At 39.2% G+C, this 20,768-nt stretch overlaps 1 protein-coding gene across 5 annotated transcripts in view; it reads right to left on the bottom strand.

Annotated features, from left to right (window-relative positions):
• The window catches only part of STAG1 (STAG1 cohesin complex component), a 193,888-nt gene that overhangs the window by 75,566 nt on the left and 97,554 nt on the right, over nucleotides 1–20,768 (bottom strand). For all 5 annotated transcript variants that reach the window (XM_074591965.1, XM_074591961.1, XM_074591964.1 and 2 more), the window contains 4 exons: nucleotides 16,327–16,403; nucleotides 11,365–11,569; nucleotides 8,431–8,582; nucleotides 4,010–4,083 (listed from right to left, as the gene is read on the bottom strand). In XM_074591965.1, the coding sequence (XP_074448066.1) occupies nucleotides 4,010–4,083; nucleotides 8,431–8,582; nucleotides 11,365–11,569; nucleotides 16,327–16,403 (508 nt within the window). The remainder of the gene's footprint in view (nucleotides 1–4,009; nucleotides 4,084–8,430; nucleotides 8,583–11,364; nucleotides 11,570–16,326; nucleotides 16,404–20,768) is intronic.

The raw sequence follows: 20,768 nt of genomic DNA, 5'->3' as shown, positions 1-20,768 counted from the left end.
GGGTTACATCCAAGAGTGCTGAAAGAGTTGGCAGACACGCTCGCCAAGCCACTTTCCATTATTTACCTCAAGTCATGGCTAACTGGGGAGGTCCCAATGGACTGGAGGGTAGCAAATGTAGCACCCATCTACAAAAAAGGCAGAAAGGAGGATCCAGGAAACTATAGGCCTGTCTGACCTCGGTAGCAGGGAAGGTCATGGAGCAGATCATCGAGTGCCATTACAAGTCATATAATGGACAAGCAGGGGAGGAGACCTAGTCAGCATGGGTTTATGAAAGGCAGGTCCTGCCTGATGAACCCGATCTCCTTCTATAAGATGACCCGATTATTGGATGAGGGAAAAGCTGTGGACATTGTCTACCTAGACTTTCGGAAAGCATTTGACGCTGTTCCCCATAGAATTCTCATGGAAAAACTGGTGGCTCATGGCCTGGATGAGCATACGATCTGCTGGATCAAGCACTGGCTGGATGGGCAGTCCCAAAGAGTGGTGGTCAATGGAGTTAAATCCAGCTGGTGGCCGGTCACAAGTGGTGTCCCTCAGGGCTCAGTGTTGGGACCATTTCTGTTTAACATCTTTATTGACGACCTTGACAAGGACATAGAGTGTATCATCAGCAAGTTTGCAGATGACACGAAGCTAAGCAGGAGTGTTGATCTGCATGAGGATAGGGAGGCTCTACAGAGAGACTTGGACAGATTGGACAGATGGGCCAATGCTAATGGTATGAGCTTCAACAAGGCCAAGTGCCGGGTCCTGCACTTGGGCCACAACAACCCCATGCATCACTACAGGCTTGGGGAAGAGTGGCTGGAGAGCTGCCTGGCAGAAAAGGACCTGGGGGTTCTAATTGACAAGCAGCTGAACATGAGCCAGCAGTGTGCCCAGGTGGCCAAGAAAGCCAATGGCATCCTGGCTTGTATTAGAAATAGCTTGACCAGCAGAAGTAGGGAGGTGATTGTCCCCCTGTACTCAGCACTGGTGAGGCCACACCTTGAGTACTGTGTCCAGTTTTGGGCACCTCAATACGAGAGAGATATCGAGGTGCTGGAGCGAGTGCAGAGGAGGGCAACAAAGCTGGTGAAGGGCCTGGAGAATAAATCTTATGAGGAGCGACTGAAGGAGCTGGGACTGTTTAGTTTGAGGAAGAGGAGGCTGAGGGCAGACTTCATCGCTCTCTACAACTACTTGAAAGGATACTGTAGAGAGGTTGGTGCTGGTCTCTTCTCACAGGTAATTAGTGATAGAACAAGAGGGAATGGGTTCAGGCTGGACATTAGGAAAAAATTCTTCACAGAAAGAGTGGTCAGACACTGAAATAGGCTGCCTAGGGAGGTGGTGGAGTCACCACCTCTGAATGTGTTTAAGACTCGTTTAGATGTGGTGTTGGGGGATATTGTGTAAGGGAGAACTTTGTAGAGTGGAGTTGATGGTTGGACTCAGTGATCCCAAGGGTTTTTTCCAACCTAAATGATTCTATGATTCTGAATGAAACTGTTTGGGGGGGCTTTTTGTTCAGATCAAGGACTTGCTATTTAAGTTACAAAGGTCACTAAGCATGAATCACTGTGCTGGAGTCTGAATCATACTACGGAAAGGGGTTTCTTCTCTGGGAATAATTAAAATAACATTCTTTTGAAATCATTACCACTTGCCCATGGGCTAAGGACTGTAAAATGATGTCATGTTTATAAATCACTTGAACTATTTGAGAGAAGGAATGCTTAAGAAATATTATGGAAGCAGGTAATAATTTGGAATCCTTTCCTTTTTCTCCCCCACTGCCCCCAGCCCTCGTTTTCTCTTTAATTAGTTGGTTTTAATACAGGCATTTTTTCCCCTCTATGTTCTTGCACAGATATGACTGCAAAAATTTGAATCTATGTTCTCTGTGGTCTACAGATTACTCATATTGAAGTGTAAGTAGTAACAGACACTCTTCGGAGCTTCACAGCAGTTGAGGCCGGAGAGATGACAACTCCTCATGAAAGCGGCTCTTGGGGTCAGGTTTGGAAGCAGTTACTTCTGGCCCCTCTCAACCACGGCAGAAGTGGTACCATCCACACCGCTCAGAGCACACTGCTACTCGACTCATTTCAGCAAATTCTTCCCCAGTCTAACAGTGTCAACCTGGGCATCTTTTTTCAGGGCACGGATCAGCAGAGTTCATTTATTTGGCCCCTTCCTTGTTACAGCAATATCAGCAAAACCAGGCCTTTACTAACGGTGGCAGGAGGCACGAAAAGAAACCTGGGTTACACAAGGAGGATTTACAAAGAGTGTTTTTCCAACCCTACACAAAAGCATGAGCTGCTAGGAAAATACTTTAAAGTTTTATTGTTTGATACAATACACTACATTCTGAAGGCGCAAAAATGGAAAAATTCTTTGCATTTAACTTTCTTTATTACCTACCCCAGCATAAAAGCTGCTTTCATGACAAAATAGCGTGAGTGCTCTACGGAGCTAATCCTAATTTACCTGTTGACTCTGTCTACCCATCCCATGCTGTTGCCAAGCAGCTCAAGGCTTACTGACCAACTCCACTGCCTCTCAGACCCCTGCAGCTCACCATCCCTCCTTCGCGGCTTCCTCAGGAGGGAGGAAACAAATGGATAGCAAATGAAGTTGTCCCATAGGTGTGTGGGACAGAATAAGGATACAAGGTCTGAAGAAAGAGAGAAGTGTGACACACGCATGCAGAAAAAGAGGTTCCGTTGTAAGTAATCACTCTACTTAGATCCCTTGTCTTTTTAAGAGACCCCGTTTTGCTCCTACCTCCGATCTCCTTGGAGAGATGCTCCCAGTACTGCTATAAACTTCCTTTCAAGTATCCTGCTTGGGTACTGAAGATACATGCTCCAACTCCACTGTGTTGTTCACATTCACGTATTTCTTAGCACAGGCCCCTTCCAGGTTTCCTGCACGCTTTTCTCCGTAATTACAATAATCCCTCTGCCCACCTGAACTGTGGGTTCCTCCTCACCTTCTAACCTTTTTCTCATACACCCTTTCTTGTTTTCTGCCATTTGTCCAAAAGATTTCATAAACGGTAAAGCTTTAAACCAGAATTTAAATCTGAAAAGTTAATTGCATAGTTTAGTATCCTGGAATTTCATCTTCTGACTTCGGTAAGTCAATTAACATTTAAAGAGCTGGTTTCATCAAGATGCTGCAGATGCTCTGAGGTACCTTGTGATGCAAAACAACCCTAAATCTATTTTAAAAGACCACTGCTCTCTGATAAACCATATTCCAAAATAGCATGCACCACTCCAAATCTACTGGTTTGTGCAATTCCAAAGTAAAGAGAAATGCACACACGTGCACATTCACACACACACACATATATAACCTGCTGTGGTTTTGTATTCACAAGACATAGCATATTAACTAATAAAAAACCCTTTTGTGATGTGCTAAACACCACACTAATTTTTTTTTAATGTTCTTGCTACAAACATCCAAAACAATTTAAAACCAAAAAATACACACGAACTGGAATTAAGGCTTTTGATTGTAATTTAAGGAGGAAAAAGCCTAAAATAAAGCTGAAGTTGTGTCTAAAGCACATGTGGTGGTAAGATGAGAAATTCACTTTTTACACTTAAGACATACAAAAGGAAATGCAGAGTAGAGGTACCCAAGAACCAAAACTGCCCTCTTACGATATACAGACATCATTTCATTATTCTTAAGATATGTCATGTTTGTGCCCCCACCTTGGATGACTTTTCGTTTTAAAACACAAAGATTCAAATTCCATGTCTCCCACAACTCCTTTAAAACTGTTTCACTGAATTAAAATAAAGTTGTGTGGATGGCTCTACTGTGTAATTAATAGGGGTTACGCTTAGATTTTCTTCCATAACTTCAGTGTTTTTCATACTGATTTTGTGGCACCTAGAATATTACATCAGAAGAAAACTCAACACAGAAACTGCCCTTGACATTATTTATGATTATACTTTGTTAGCAAAGCCTACTGTAGCATGCATTTTCTTACCGGTATCTATGAACAAATATACCCTTAAAAATAGAGTTCATCATATTTTCGATTTCATCTTGGTTTTCTTGTAGCTGCAAAAAACAAAACAAACATAAATAAAAGATCACTGCTTATTATAATTGGATATTCTACAATTCCTTATTGGGAAACATTAGAAGACCATGTAAGAGCACTTAATTAAAGTTATTAGTAGATTCACCATTTTCTACTTTTTCAGCACGTGCCTATATTTTGTGCATATAAACACATATATATAGATATATGCAATGCCTTAATGGGAGAAAGTCAACATTCTCTACAAACATCAATTAACTTAGTTTCAAATTAGTCCTTTGAAGTGGTCATCACCATTTTTTGGCTACTGCTATTTAGACAAGTAGAGACTCTGTGTTCAGTAATGTCAGCAGTCCCATAGTCATGGTTAAACAGATAGAACTGGGAGTGAATGACAGCTGCAGAAACGAAGCTGGTTACAGATCAGGAATCCTCTCTGAAAAATTCAACGTCCTATTTAAGGAAAGTACTTAAAGATGTTCCCAATCTTAAGCATGAGCATACTTTATCTTCAGTGCCCACGACAACTGCCTTTCTGAAGCAGGAAACTTTCCGGCATAAGAGCATGGGTGCTTAACATTGGAGCCCACCTGACACCCAGGCCTTACATTGGAAAAAAACAAATCCAAACATAAACCAAACCCAAGCAAAAAAAAGTGTCATGAGTGTGTTTTTATAAATAGAAGTGTTTTTTTTTAAAAAAACCTTAATATTTCCTGTGTAATATGGACACACTTTGTACTATGGAAAGCTTCCTTGTGCCAATGAATCTGTTAACAAATCCTAAAGCAACATCTTGGAATCAATTAAAGTATTCTCATCCTGTCAGCTATTGTACTAAACTAAATAAGTTTGACTTAAGCACACCAAAATGCAGCTTTTTTAAATAAGATGATGCCAATTTTACACAATCAGCTTTTGGAGCAGAACTGCTACTACACTCAAAGGCATCATTCCTCCATCAAGGTGTCTCTTCGTACCAAAGCAGAATACAACAACACGTGTGAATGTAAACTCTTCCACATTTTCAGAATGAAAACCACAACAGAGCCTTGCAAGTACAGAGCACACATATGCATAACATAATAAAACCTGCATAATTATGGACATATATATGTAACAGATAAAACATCTTAAAGCCAGAGGCAGAATTATGATCAGCTGTTTTGACTTTCTGCATAGCATGAGCTCATAAACACTTTCACCTCAGGGTTTATATTTTGCAAGCCACATTTATAAACATTTCTACAGTATCTTCCCAGATAAGATCTAAAGTAGCTTGCAAAATTCAGTAAATGAAGCCTCCCAGTTTCCTAAAATGTAAGGAGGTGCTGCCTCCATTTTGCATATGGGGAGACCAAGGCATTGAGAGCTCTTGACTAATTTGTCTAACACCTGCCAAAGAAATTAATTTCATAGTGAAAGGGATTATGTACAAAGGGAAAAGCCGGGTGCACACCAGCTCTGTGTGTACCAAAGGGCTGGTACACACGCCAAGCATATTTAGACATGGTTTCTGGAAGAAGCACTATTTTCAGCATCAGCTCAACCCAAATATGCACAGCCTAAATGCCTGTTCAAGAATACAGAACCCAAAAGGGAGCGTGAATTTCTCATCCCTCCTCAGTGGGTTGACTTCACAGGCTACAGGCAAATAGCCACAGAAACATGGGGCTAGAGACAACCTAGCACAGAATGTGGAGCAAAATGAGGATGGGAATGAACCAAGAAGCCTCAGGAGGCCTTCCAAAAAACTAACCAGGCCCTGAAAGGGAAAGGACAAGCTCCCGCAGAACTTTGTGTATGAATCGTTAATATAAAAACACACCACACAGGAGAGGTTGGAGAGACCGAACTTTATGAGCCATGAGGTTTCGATACTGAAGGAAAGTGCCCTTTGACATTTCTGGGAACGAGAAGTTGAGCAGCACCATACCATACTAAGTGGCACAGATGAGGGGACAGCACGGCTGGCTTCCTCCCTCTTCTGCTTTTTCTACAGGGAATTTACAGCTTGCTGTGAACATGGTAAGTTACCAGCTGTATAACTGACACGGGGCTCCACGTGCTGGGGCAGAGCTGGTGTACAAGGAGAAGCAGAGATTCAGTAGGGCCGTTTCAAACCCCTTTTACTTTTATGTGCTGACATTTAAAAGATAAAATTCCTAAGTGTATCTTAGTTTTGGTAATGAATTAACAATTCTTTGAAAAGTATGAATTTTCTCCAAAACTTTAATTGCTTTTTACACTTTCAGCTTTTCTAGACCACGTACTTGAATTTCAGTGCTTAACCTCAGGCATCTTGAGAGCGCATTTGTGTCTTGGGATTCCTGCTCTTACCAATGCAAAAGTGATTTAACACCCCCCCCCCCGCCCTTAAACCTAAGTAAAAATAAGGGAAACATTCTCTTCTTGACTCTGCAAGCATTTTGAGAAGCTTAAAAAGTATGACGAACACAAAATTTGACTTACTACTGGCAGCAACTACAGCACAACTTCCTCTATTTTGTGGCAGATTGTTACATAAATCATCCGGTTTAGTTGAAAATCTCATTGACAAGAATAGAGCTTCCCGCACTGCTCTCACATTAGGTATGTAGAAGATGACATGAGAATGAAACACTTCAGAGAGAGGGTTCCATCTCTTCTACTTCAGATTAATTTGCCACACTTAGCTTAAGAACTGTCCCTGTATAACTTCACAAAGATAAATGCGGGCCTGTGTATGTGCCTATGAGCGCTTATTATGATGGCACTACATCAAAAGAATCAACTAAGTGCCAGCACAGAGTACTACTGTAGATTCAGGATATTTAAACATGGTACACGCAGCCATTATGCCATCTAATCCTAATAAAATCTCTTCTATACAGGGCCCTCTACCGCGCTTCACACCCTGTATCTGAGGACATACTCAAATGACCACCACTCTGCTCTGCCTTACTCCCATGCAACATTTTCATTAGTTTTAGTGAGTAGTGATGTGACAGAGACTGAACAGACATGTGAAAAGTTAAGGTTCGCCAAACGCGCATTCTTCTTTGAGGGGTTCACAGCCCTGTGCTAGCCTAGCCATCCTTGCGTTCAAGTCTCCCCAGAGCAATTATAAACTGCATCTCCAAGACATTGAAAAGAACAGAACAGAGGATGTCCACAGACACAGAGATGCTAAACCAAGTTAATCAGTGTAATTAGTGACTCTGTCCTCCTCTGGAAATTCAAAGCAACAATCAACAAACATGGAATAGAAACTGTGCTCCAGCTATTTTAACAAAGCAACTCTGCTTTTTAAAATGCTTTAAGGCTGACATTGAACTTAATATTTAATTTAAAATGTTCCTCTTGCAGTTTGGGCAGGAGAGATTGTTCTTGCTTTGTACCTTAATGCATGATTTTAAAGAATTATGAAAGCCAAATAAAATTCTGTTACAGACCACAGGGGTAAAAAAAAATAAAAATACATAATTGTAATTATCCCCAGACAAAGACTATGAAGTCAAGCAATTTTGAGTCAAAGTTATACCTAAAAGAATCCAAGGTGCATACAGGTAAAGTACCCAGATGGCCTTAATTTGCCACGGAGTAAGACAGTGGTGGAAGAAATATATTCAAAACTAACATATTAAAAATAATAAATTTAAATCTAAGTCACATACATTTCAATTTTTCAATTAATCTTATGAGTTTTACAGGGCATCTTTACAGATTACGGCTGTTTGGGTGTATATGTATTCATTTTCCACTTGTTATCTTCAGATTTCTTTTAAGTACAACTCTAAAACTGAATTTCCTGGGATATAATACTTTATTTAGGGATGATTACAGCAACCTTCTAATGGTTTTGCTCACCTAAAGCCGGACTGGTACTTACTAAAAGCGACTTTAATGTCTCCCTAGCTTCTTCTCCCTGAGATCAGGTGCTATAGCCCCCACTCCAGTGTTTCTTGAAAGCAGCTACAAAAAGAAGTACTAATGAGACACTGTAATGATTGCAGTGATCAAAGGGAGAAATGGGCAGTGCACTGAGGGACTACATGTGATCCTCTTTTCAAAATCTGTTTGCATAATCACATCAGTTACTACTTACAACTTGAGATTCATTTTCTTCCTGCCTGGTCATATACACAAGCCGGAGAACAGAAATTACCCTGTGTGCAGAGCAGCACACAAACTCAACTGAATGCATTAATGCAAGACGAAAAAACGTAGCCCAAATAATGTGCTTGAGATCACACAAAGAGGACTGCAGAACTAATCTCTTGTTTCTCACTATGGTACTCAAGTCACAAACCACCCTGGACTTTCTGTTGGAGGGAATGTATATGAAACCGGAAAAAAAAAAATAAAATCATGTTTTCACTTGCCTCTTTTCTTTTCTGAAGCAGCAGCTCCAATCTTTCATTAGCTCTTTTGCCAATCATTTTGTTTCTCTCAGCTTCATACTGCCTCTGTGTATTATCCTGATGAATGCTCAGGTTTAAGGCAACATTCACAAGAGCAGTCATAAGCTTCATAGCTGCAAAGGCAGAAGACAGAATATGACTCTTTACCTGTAGTCAGAGCTAAAAAATATTTCCTCAGCAGATGCATACTCACAGAAAATAAACACCTCGACGCTGACACAAAGCCATCTGGAAAGGCACTTCCCACCCACTTGGCTCATCTAAAGGTCAGAACAGAGAGTATATACACTGCATTGAGCTCCAGGAAATGTTCTTTGCCATCTTCTCCGGAAAATTATGCAAGTTCCGAGTGCGTAAGGTCAGTGAGCAAGCATGTGAAACTGCAGGATGAGTGTACACCATGAAGCCAGTTACTGTGGAGTTACAGACACTTCTCTACTGAAAAGCATCATTATAGATGCCTCCACGCTACGGGTAACTTAACAAATAGCTTCTGAGGATTACTCAGTTTACAAGGGACCACTGCACAGTTTCTCTGAAAGTAAGTCTGACATTGCTCTGAAGTCAAGTATGTAGTTATATGAAAATACAATTAGAACTTTATATGCCTTTTCACACATGCTAGATCTAATATTGTTCATGCCTATTTTTCTGTATAATTTATTTTTACAAAAACATTAATTAGGGTCTTTCTTGTGTTCTGTGTGGTTACATAGCATATCACATTTTACAACACTGAAAAAACAGCAAAATGATGTAACAAACTATCACACCCTCTCTGGCTAAATATGCAGCATTGTCTTCAAGGTAGAAAAGCAACTATACAAATGGAGAAGTGAAGCTACTTTTGTGGTAGCCGTCTTATTTTGGTATTGCTCAAAGCTGGTAACTCTAGAAGCACGCACGTGTACTTCTTAAGTTTCTTGGTATAATGAATCATTTCTCATTCAAATTGGCTAGCACAGAGGAAAATTAAAAAAAAAAAAAAGGGAGACCCCCAAAACATTCCTTCAAGAATAAATCAGTTTCTAAAAGTAGATTTTCAGAAACTTTATGAAGACTGAGCTCCATGGCATCATGCTGACCTCTGCTCTGCAGGACAGCAATGCAATTAAGTGTGCAAAAACTAGCTTGAAGGAAATTTGCAGAGTCAAAACAAAGCTCTCAAGCTTGTTAAAACAAACACATAAATACAAAAATGGTTATCACTGGAAAATGCTGGAGATCTTCAGCAGCAACTATTCCTAATGTAAGCACTAGATACACATATACCTAATGCAAGAAGCCAGCAGTGGCTTAAATGGCTGAAGTTAGTTGTGATGAACCTTGGTCTTAGCGTTTGCTTGTCCTTGCTTAAAGTTTTGAGCTACATAATCCATTCCAAACGATGGCAACTATTTCTTCAACACAGCACAGGTCTCGGGTAACCTCTCTAATATGTGGTGCTCTTTCCTGTCTTCTCATTCAAGCCTCTCACACTTTCCAAACATCCGTCCCATGCAAGGATGAACCAATCAATGTAAGAGACCAGAGTGCATACCTTGCTCCAGCATCTCTCTCCTATGAAACAATCAACCACCATCTAAGCAAACAGCAAACCAAAATGACCTGGAACTGAAGACAGTATCAGCTGGAAAGACACCTATCTCCAGCAGGTTATCTGCAGCTTAAATAGTGTTCACCTTTGAATACTGAGTTTGTAGAGGTAAACTCTGAACCTGTAAATTTACACCTGCATTAATTCATGTTTTTACCATCCCGTTACTGAGTAGGGTGAAGAATGCCACAGGATAGGTTTCCAAAAGAGTTCAGTCACTGTGAATTGAAGGGTTTGGCTTTCAATTTTAAAATCAAACTCCAATCAAATGTGGAGTTGGTTTTTCAATATCATTGGAAATCTGCCTATTACTTAGATTCATACCAAGAGACAAAATTTTAAACAAATTCTGACTGAATTTGTTGGACACTTGGTATTATACTTGGAAATCTGAACAAAATTGTAAGAGGTTGTTTGTAGAAAAAATAAATCAGTGACAAATATTGGCAGTAGAAATATTCAGATTATGCCAAATTTCTCCTATAAAGGCTTCAAATATTTGCCATTATCTAAAAACAGTCTAGGGAGAAGAATCTTCCAATAAGGTGTATTTCAGCACATAAGATGGTTCTGTCACCTGACATAACCAGCTTTAGACACCTACATCCAAGCCAGTCACCCCAGTATTGCTTTGTAATTGGAGAAAAATAGTTACTTCTAGAGAGCAATTCATCCACCTTACAGGAGACACCTTATATAGATAGCTCTGATGAAATACATGCTAGGAAAGTCTATTCTATCTAATGACATACCCCGTGCTTTCCTAGATGTAGGGAGGTGTGTCAAAAGGTGCAGCGTGGCTGGAGGCAGAAGACAGCGAGACCTACAACTATGGCCCAGTGCTCCCAAAAGTAACGCTTCTCAAGAGTGAGGGCACAGATTTTATTTTCTGGTGGACTGAAATTCTTTGATAATACAATTTTTTTTACACTAATTTAGATCAAATTTGTACCGTAAAATACAAAATTATGAAGACATTCTATACAGAAAGAAAAAAAAGATCAACTAATAATAAAGTGCAAGACATAAGCATGCCACTTTCGATTCACAGGATTTACCGGAGGCCCCTGGGTATGATAAAAATCTCTGAGACTAAGTGCTTCAGCGTACTCCTTTCCAAACAAAATAGTGTATTTTAACTATAGTTACATCATAGAGGGTACTTGGCTTTGATCAAGCTGTCCAGAGTTCTCAGTGCTGGTCAAATTCCTACTCAGTCAAAATTAGGGGTAATTCTCAAAGTGGCTAAACAGTAGCAACTTCTTTGAAAGTACTCTTCTCTGGGCTAGCTTACTTACCAGCTAATGTACTGGTGTGCCTGAAAGCCCGGACCTGGGAATCTGACAGACCAGTCAGAAGAGAGATCACCGTGTCCATCATGTATTCATCATAAATGATGCTATACTGACACTGTCGAATGAGCACGCCAATGAACTCGCAGAAGTTGGATCGAAACTTCTTCCACTGTGGCCCAGGCATGGTAAGCGGATAATCACCACTGTCCTGAAGAACAAGAAAATGAAAATATGAAGTATGAAAAGTCTCCCCAGCTAGTTTCTTTTAATGTTGTAGCCATCATGGTCTAAGTTTCTAAGCCAAACATTATCCTTCAAGTCAAGGGAGAATAACAAATAAAAACAACATATTATTCTTCAGTAAACAAAGCATCTTGTTGTCTTTTACAAGGACTTCATTGTAACTGTTCTAGACTTGCAATATTAGCTCTGTATAGTCCAAAATAGGCACCAAGACTCAATTATTTTCCTTGTGTCTTGGGTTAGGAAGTGGAGGAAAAGGATGAGAAAGAAATATTTCAAACTATTTCAGGTCAAAACCTACAACTGAAGGTTTGTGGCATTCTCCATCCCCACTTCAACTCCATGTTAATATTCTAATCAACTGGCTGCCTCTCCCCACGAATTGCTTTACTCAAGTTTACAATTGAGATCTTGTCAGAAAGTAAATTCTGCCCTTTTTTGATCTTATAAACTTACCCTTTTTGTAGTGGCAAAACCTGCTTTCTGATAGAAGTAATGGAAATTTTACTACAGATTCATATACCCATACAGTTTCACGCACCCCACCTTCCAAAGATTATTGCAAGACTGGAGCAGGCATGTGAACACTCACTTCATTTAACTCCTCTCCAAGTCTGCTCTTACTATTCTCACTTCAAGCAATATTGCATTTCAATGAGACTGCCCCCCCCTCCCCAATTAGAAAATGTTTTTTTCCCCTTCAGTGAAAAAGACGAAATACCATCTCCCTGGTCACCTGATTTGTAACCCAATTCCAGATGATCCAAAACATCACGGCAATAATGCCCCATCCTGAATCTCTCCCCCAAGATAAGAAGTCAGTAGTATCAAAGTTAAATCCATTTGTACATATTTATTCTGGGGTTTTGTGGACAACAAGCACTTCTGTTCTCTCAGGACTTTTCCTATGGCCCAGACCAAAGCATGTAGAGCCAGTAACATAAGTGTAGAGGAGCTCTAATCCAAAAAACTTTGACCTAACTTCATAAACCATATTCCCCTGCAGCAAAAACTCTATCTATTGAATTTAAACACATAACACACATTTCAATCATACTAAAATAACGATTAAGATTGCAGAGACAAGCACTCAATTGTTAGAAAAAGACAAAATTATACAGCACTTTTAACGACCTAACCATCTCATTCATTGAAACGCAGAATGACATTATCCTAATGAGCAATATTTTTACTTCTAACTTTGAATGTCCGATCTGAGAGAAATAGGAGCTTTCGTTTAAAAAAAAAAAACAAACCACAACAATTCAGAGGGTTGTAAAGCTCCTGACATAAAGATACCTCCCAGCATATTCAATTGTTGCTGGGAGTCCTCAGAACTTCCGTGAATCAGGCCAAAGTATTATGTAATAGAAACGCAGATAAACAGTCTAAAATACGTAGCAGTACCATCAGCTGTGCCTGCTACGTCTCTTTATGCCTAATGCTCGTTAGTGGATTTCAGCAAGGTACAGTGTGCCCCATGTAAAGATGCGCCCTGCATTAGTCTTGTATTTATTTAAATTTAGGACTGAAATTAAAATGTTAAAGCTTTCTCCTCAATGTTTTCCTGACAGTAACTCCATATGAACACCCCAGACTCCTTTTCTCTCCCTGCTCGCACCTTATTTTCACGAATAATCTCCAGACTAAGTCCCTGCCTGCACAGTACCTGTGGGAATTCTGCACGTCAACTTGCATATGTAATGTGTGCTTTCTAGAGGTATGTGTGTATGTATAAATATATGTTTGGAACAGATCCTCAGAATGTCTAGTGCTGTAACTACTCACATTTGTATGATATATAATTAATCTACAATTACATATAAAACAATCCTTTTGAAAAGCAGACAAAGACTGCATCGAGAACATCTCATCTAGCTGAAATGGGAAGAATAAACTGACTACGAAGCCACTTCATTGTATCATTTATTCTTGAATACCTATAAAAATGTGACACACCAGTGACAGCGACATGTGATACTCGATGGTCCAATGGTTAGAAAACTCAAACTAAAACAAGGTTTTTGTTCACCTGCTAATTCTAGCACAAGAATTAGGAGGGAATTCATCTACAAAATGTCCGTACTCATCAGCCAAGCACTGAAATAGTGCAGCAGATGGATGTCCACGGAATTCCCTGTCTCAAACTGAACCTGCAGCAGCAATGAACTAAGTTATTTCCATCGTTTAAGTCCCATACAAGTGTTCCCCCACTCACAATGAGGAAAATCAATGCTTCAGTCCCTGCCATAAATGCAGAAATTAGGACCAGCAGCCAGCTGATTACTGCAGTGCTGACAGGACAATGCAGCAATCTTGCACAAGTAAAGAAAGCAGCAAATCTGAACATCTACAATGGAAACGAAGACATTTTCTGGGCAGCGTGCTGTGCTAATGAATAGATAATGCAAGATTTTACCCTGTCACTGGCAATGGTGTCTGCTACCAACAGCTCTCCCCAAAACAATTGCTGTTCTGAATCTGTAAGTGGTGGACACTAAAGAGAGGGCCAAGAAGTGTTCTAATGCTATACCAATCGCAATTTTACAATCTGCTGAAGACTGAGAAAGATTTTGTTTGTTTGTTTCATTACGTGTTTTACCCGGAGCAGTAATGTAGGCTGCTCTTATTCTAAAAGCTCATATTTTGGCAGATCTTTTTGCGACTATGACAACCTGCACAGACCAATCATATAATACTATATTATTATTATATATTAGAATATATAATATTATAATGTATAATAATTATAATAATATAATATATTATAACAATAATCATAATAGTCATATAAGAATTCTAAAGTTACTATCCGATAGATGAACATCAGCAGAAATCTGCACTAAATTCTAAAATGTTTTCCACTGCTAACATGGTATAAGTTTATTCCAGAATTCAAAGTATTCACTGGGTTGTGGTCTAAGACTAACAATTTCATGCTTTTTTAGTAAAACCCACAAATTCTTTCATAAATCCATTCAAGTGTTAGGGCAGAAGCTAGAATGGAAACTTTGTTAGAACTGTAGAAGTTCTCAAAAGTTTTAGGTAATGAAGAAAGAAAGCTTATGTACTAGTAACTGTAATTCTTGGAAACACGTTGCTTATATGTACGTTCATATTGTGCATAGGGAAGAGATATTTTTTTTCTCCTTTGAGAAAAAAAACTTTGACAGTTTTTGAAAAGGGTTTTTTGAGAAATACATTCTCCTGTCAACTGTGGGACAATCCTCCCTTGGGCAAAATCGATGTTCTTCGGCTTTTGGACAGTGCCTTGGCCGTTCCGTTGTGTACAATGGGGCTAGACTAAAGACAATATCCAATTCTGCTTTCAAATTACACTAGCAAAAATTCACTGCATTTTACTAACTTTGGTTGGGTGGTGTTTTAAAGAGCAAAACTAATTCAGCCAGAATGTAGCATGAATTGACAGAATCCTTCTGTTTGTCATTATACACCTAAATTTTATTTGCTGTACCCTATCCCACCTGTACGCAAAGGCCCTGAGTGAATACCTGAGCAAAAAGAGCATCCACATGGCCACAGTTAAGTACATAGTTAAACATTTTGTTGTTCAAGGCCATGAACAAGATGGAAATCCTGCAGAAGTAAATGTTGAAAAAGAGCAGTGCTCATGTTTATAGTTTTCCTGCTAAACTTTTTGAATCACAGCCTTGGCATTCCATTTAGAATTGGTCAGAAAAAGACACTGCTGTCCCGCAGAAAATTCCTGATTCAGCATTTGTTTTCCTCACTAAGTAAATTGAACGTTCAGAATATTTAATTTTTTTATACACAAAAAAATCAAACAAAGCTCAAAAGCATTCACCACTAGGAACATTTTTATTTTGACAGAAGATATCCAATCTGAATTGCAATACACTTCTTTCAAACAAAATGCTTAGATCTATTGAAAGAGTATTTCTTTCTGTAACAGTATTCCAAAATGGTAATTTTCATGTCAAGTTACTATTTGCTTTAAATTGCCATTTCAAATGAACAAAACATGAATTTGCAGACATCAAACAGAGCAGAATGCTGCAAAAGCCTGCAGTCCCATCTCAGGAATCTGGAGTTCTTTGTTGTATGATGGCAGTTCCAAGAGGTGAACTTCAGAATCCAGAACACCACCACCAATTTCAATGGCATGAGAAAACTTTCTACAGTTCTTACTGCCTCCCCTTATTAACCCCTCTAATAGCCAGGATGCGGACAGACAAGGCTATTCCTAAAGCCATACAAAGACACACGAGGGTTGACACAGATCCAGTCCAGGGCCAGTATGGACCTGAGCTAGTCCTGGCAGAGTCAGACATGGCCAGGCTCTCTTACACCACGGGGTGTGAGCTTGCTCCATGCTTTAGTCCAGCAGTACACTTACTCCCTTAAACTGGCTCATGCACAAACTTTTCAGCACCGGTATTTCACCATCCAGAGCCTACTCAATCCACAACCCTGACTTCTCCAGATGAGTGACTATAACTACCTTTTCAAATTATTTCATTACTTTTTGGTTTTCCATTATTATTCTTTCCTAAAGCTCATGATGACTGGTTATTCCTCATCCAATAGTTTAAATCGCTGCTTTGCTTGTCAGTGCAATTTCTCATTCTGAGACTTGCCCATTGACTTATTCTGGTTTCTTGCCCACTGCGTTTTTATTTTAAAACAAAAGTATATTGTAATATATTTCATAACGTTTAAAGAACTATTTGCGTACTGTACCTCATCAAATTCTTCTGTCATTTTCCTTATGATTTCTGCATTTTGCATGTTCCTGAACATTTCAATTCTTACAGTACCTGTAATTCAATGAAGGAACAAAAGAAATTAACACAACTCATTTTTGTTATGTCAAAACATCAACATTTTGCTGCTGCTGAACTTACAGCTCAATAAGGCATATGAAAGAGCATATAATGCAATAACAACAGAACACATTGAACAAGACTGTCTCTTGAAGAAGTGGGTAAAAAAAATAATCATCTGTCCTGTAAACTGCTGTTAGACTAGGAGTTAGTAAAATTTTCCATCTTTTTACTGTTTACAACTAAGCAAACGTGATATAGAAGCAATAGAAATGTAGGACTCATGCCATGTCTGTAGTTACCATGTGTTTTTAATTTTGTGTGCAAAATAAAGCGAAGACCATCTTTCAGTTCCCCCGCTACCTGAACAGTGAAGCTGATAAAATTACCTTTTCATTGTAAATCGAACAAAGATACCAAAAGTGGAACTGTAACAAAACAACAGCAAATGAAAATTCTTGTGACGTGATCCTAAGTACAATCATTATAAAAGAATAAAATATTTTTACACATTATTGCCTTTCCAACTAGATGTTGTCTAAATATCCAACCGTGTAACACAAGTGAACATAGAGAACATTTTTTTTTTTGCTACTGCACGATCTTCTTTTTGCCACTTCACAATCTTCTTTTGTTAATGAAGGAAATGCAGAAAACTTAAGCAAACCACAGCGATACAAAACCCATGCCAACATCATTAACATTACAAAGATTAAGTCTCCCTGCTTTTCCGAAAAGTTCAATTGGATTAACGATCCACTGCACAGCTCCAAAAACTGAAACCATCACACACAGTAGAAGCTTAACAGCTAATAGTATTAGTCCTTGTACAAAGGAAAAATAAAGATAAGTTAAGCATACTAAATATTATGGGAATGTTTTAATTCTGATATTTTATTCCTTGAAAATCAAGCATTAGAAACACACACATTTCAAAATATGCAAGCACAGTTAGACCACACCTGTATCTTAGTAGGGCTACCGTTTTAAAACACCAACTTAAATATTGATTGCTTGAATTGGTTGTGCTTCTTCACAAAATAATACTTACTTATCCATTTCATACTGGGTAACACTGTCAACCTCAGTTCTAACAACGGTGATTTAAGTTTGTGCGTGGTAATGTCCACATTTTTAATAAATAGTTTGTAATGCAATATATTAATATAAAATCCAAGAGAATACTACCATATGACAGCTGAAGACCCATTTTATCAGCTTTGAAATCACCTCTAAATGCAGCTGTATTTTCATGTTTCCTGCAATATTGAAAGTTCTGTTTTGAACAAGTGACACAGTTTTGGTATGTCTCAGCACACTGAACAGTGAGCAGCTGTTCTCAGAAATCCACCTCAGCTGCATTAATACCTCCTTCTCTCACTGCATGCTGTCGTCCGTATTTCTTCTCATTGGAAATGTAACCTATTGACCTTTGTTATTTTATTTTGTTATAGCTCAAATTCTATTTTGATTCAGACCTATTCATGAATTTTGTTAATAACCTCAAATGGCTTCCATAAAATATATGGCCACATTACTTTGGCAGACAAAGTAAGAATACCATAACTAAATTTCCTTGTTAATGCACTTCACTCAATTCAAATCTCTCTTCAACTTTGCATAATTCTGTTCAGGTTCTCTCTATCTTTTCTCCCTGAGGCTACAAAATGCAATTATATGGTGGTCACTACTACTTAGTGTCTCACATATTTTATCTTCTTACATGACCTCTGCATATTACTTCACAGTCAAGTCAACTATAATTTTTCTTAGAATCATGGAATGGTTTGGGTTGGAAGGGACCTCAAAGCCCATCCAGTGCCACCCCCTGCCCTGGGCAGGGACACCTCCCACCAGACCAGGTTGCTCCAAGCCCCATCCAACCTGGCCTTGAACCCCTCCAGGGATGGGGCAGCCACAGCTGCTCTGGGCAACCTGGGCCAGGGGCTCACCACATTTGAGAAATTTTCCTCGAACAATTTCTCTCAAGGAATCCATTTCCAGGAGGTTACTGCTTAAGGAACTGCTTCTTTAATTCAGCAACTTTGCAGAGGAGGCTGATGGCTCGCGCTGGATGTGCACACCCTCCATGTTACCATCAGCAACAAATTGTACACATGGTGTCACGGACGTGCTAAATTCGCCAAGGTCAGAGACTGCAAACACAGGACTACAGACCACAGACAGTTTCTCTTGAAAGGCTTTCGACCTTCCATGACTAGAACTGAGACAGCATCATCTGTCTCCTGGGCACTTTGGGATTTCTACTGGTCACTGTGCAGAGGTGTTACAGATAAGGCTGGTGTAGATTCTACACACATCTTACACACAATGGTCCAGCTCTTTGGGAGCGTGAGGCAGGGGCGTGCACAAGATGAAACAAATGCTTGACATCTCCTAGGGATGTCAGGCTGGACAAGAGCTCAACACTGCTAAAGAAGTGTCAGCAAGCATCACGAGGAGTGACGATGAACAGCACTTATCAACTCACTGTCACGTCTCTTTCGTTCCTCCACTTCTTATGACAAAGCTTACTGGAAGTCATGTCAAGCAAAATGAGCATTTCTACTTATCTGGCAGTAGGCAATAGCTTTGGCCTGACTTGCTTTTCCTATCACCACTTTTCCCCCACCTAAGCAAAACACAGTCCTGTCTATTTTCCTGGGAAACTGATTTAACACTCTGTAAATACGTTATGGAGACTGCTCACACACCACATTTCATGGTGTCATTGCAACATTTCAATACTACAATGGTCAACATTGTTCAAATTCTAAATGCTAAACTCTCCCATTTTAAAACAAATCCTTAAAATAGAACAGATTTTCTACAAAATACAATTGAAGGTGTGCAGTGCATTCCTACGGTCTCTGCCTTACTCATGTTACTACTAGTCTTCTATTCTTTTCTGAGTTTTACCTCTATCATGAGGCTCGCTCTCTATATTTAGTGAAGAGGATTTAAATTGTCTTAGCCCATTAATAAATTGAGAAGTCTGTTCCACTTCAGTACTAAGTTGTCATTTCAAACTTATTCATACCCATTGTGTTTTAAGAAGTCTTCTCGCTGACATATATTTCCTTAATGTCAAAATTCCAGTTTAACTTTCACCTAAAGACAGATATCAATTTAATTTGTCAATAATTAATCATGTCACCCAACCTTGCTTTTAAAAGTGAAAAGAAAAAAAACCTATACAGAGGACACAACATTTTTTCAACTTGAGAAGAGAAAGACTAAAGGGGCCTACACAAAATTGGATGAATACACTTAAAAAAACAACAAAAAAATCTGTACACAAAACAAGATATAACATTTCCAGGAGATATTACATACCACAAACTCAGTGGCTTCAAAACATATATTTACAGTGAGAAGACTAACCCATTATAATAGTAAGCTCTGTGAAAGAAAAGTAACAACAAAAATCTCAGAGCTTTGTAAGATGTGTAAGCTCTCAAGTTTGAGCAACAACCAACCTTTAATACCAGGAGTTGAAGAGGGTACTCTTTGGATGCAGGCTGTCCCATGATGACCTTTTCTCCTCTGATGCAGAAGGTACTAACCACTGCTGGAAACCAGGGAACACCATCATACCAAATACTACACTCCAATGGCCTCCTGCATATGGCAATTCTGGCATTTCCATAGGAAAGGGAAAGTTTATACAACAGGAACAAGGCCACTGCAGAAGTGGTGCTCCAGCTGTAACAGTCCCCAGTCATTCAAACACTACTAATGACAACAAACTACTCACTAGTAAATGGACTCTTGATGCCTAAACTCCTGACAGCTGGTAATAAATTATATACAAATTATATACTATGCTGTATACTAACTACACTATATAGTCAGTTTTAATCTCTGCTGCCTTTATTCATGGAAGCTACATAGCCAATTTTATCCCTTCTCTTTGGGACTACCTGCCCAAACTAAGTAAGCTGCATGAGAAGTGGTGGGAAAATTGCAGCTCAAGACTGAAGTCAATGGATATGAAGTAATCCCACAGTCTCCTGCCAAAGAAGGATTAATCGTGAGACCTAAATTCACGGTGACTGATTAGTATCTCTCAACCACACAAACTGGAAAAACAGTAACCAGAAGAAAGATTTATAAAGGCATCAAGATGAAGATACTAGAAGATTTGCACTGGAAACTATCATATGAAAAGGGCAATGTACTCTTTTGCATTAGCTGAAAGTCGATAGTTGGGATCAGCGCACTGGAAAGTAATTTTGACTGCTGGAATTGTCAAGAGAGGGCAAGTTTAATAAAGATCTTGCAAGGATGGATGATGATTACAGAGTTGCTGGATGGGCAATATTTCTTTCCCTCAATATCATTCAGTGAGCATTTCCT

The sequence above is a fragment of the Larus michahellis genome, chromosome 6 (assembly GCF_964199755.1).
Source record: "Larus michahellis chromosome 6, bLarMic1.1, whole genome shotgun sequence".
Taxonomy (NCBI): domain Eukaryota; kingdom Metazoa; phylum Chordata; class Aves; order Charadriiformes; family Laridae; genus Larus; species Larus michahellis.
Note: the sequence above shows the minus strand (reverse complement) of the source record. Positions and strands in the feature narration are given on the sequence as shown.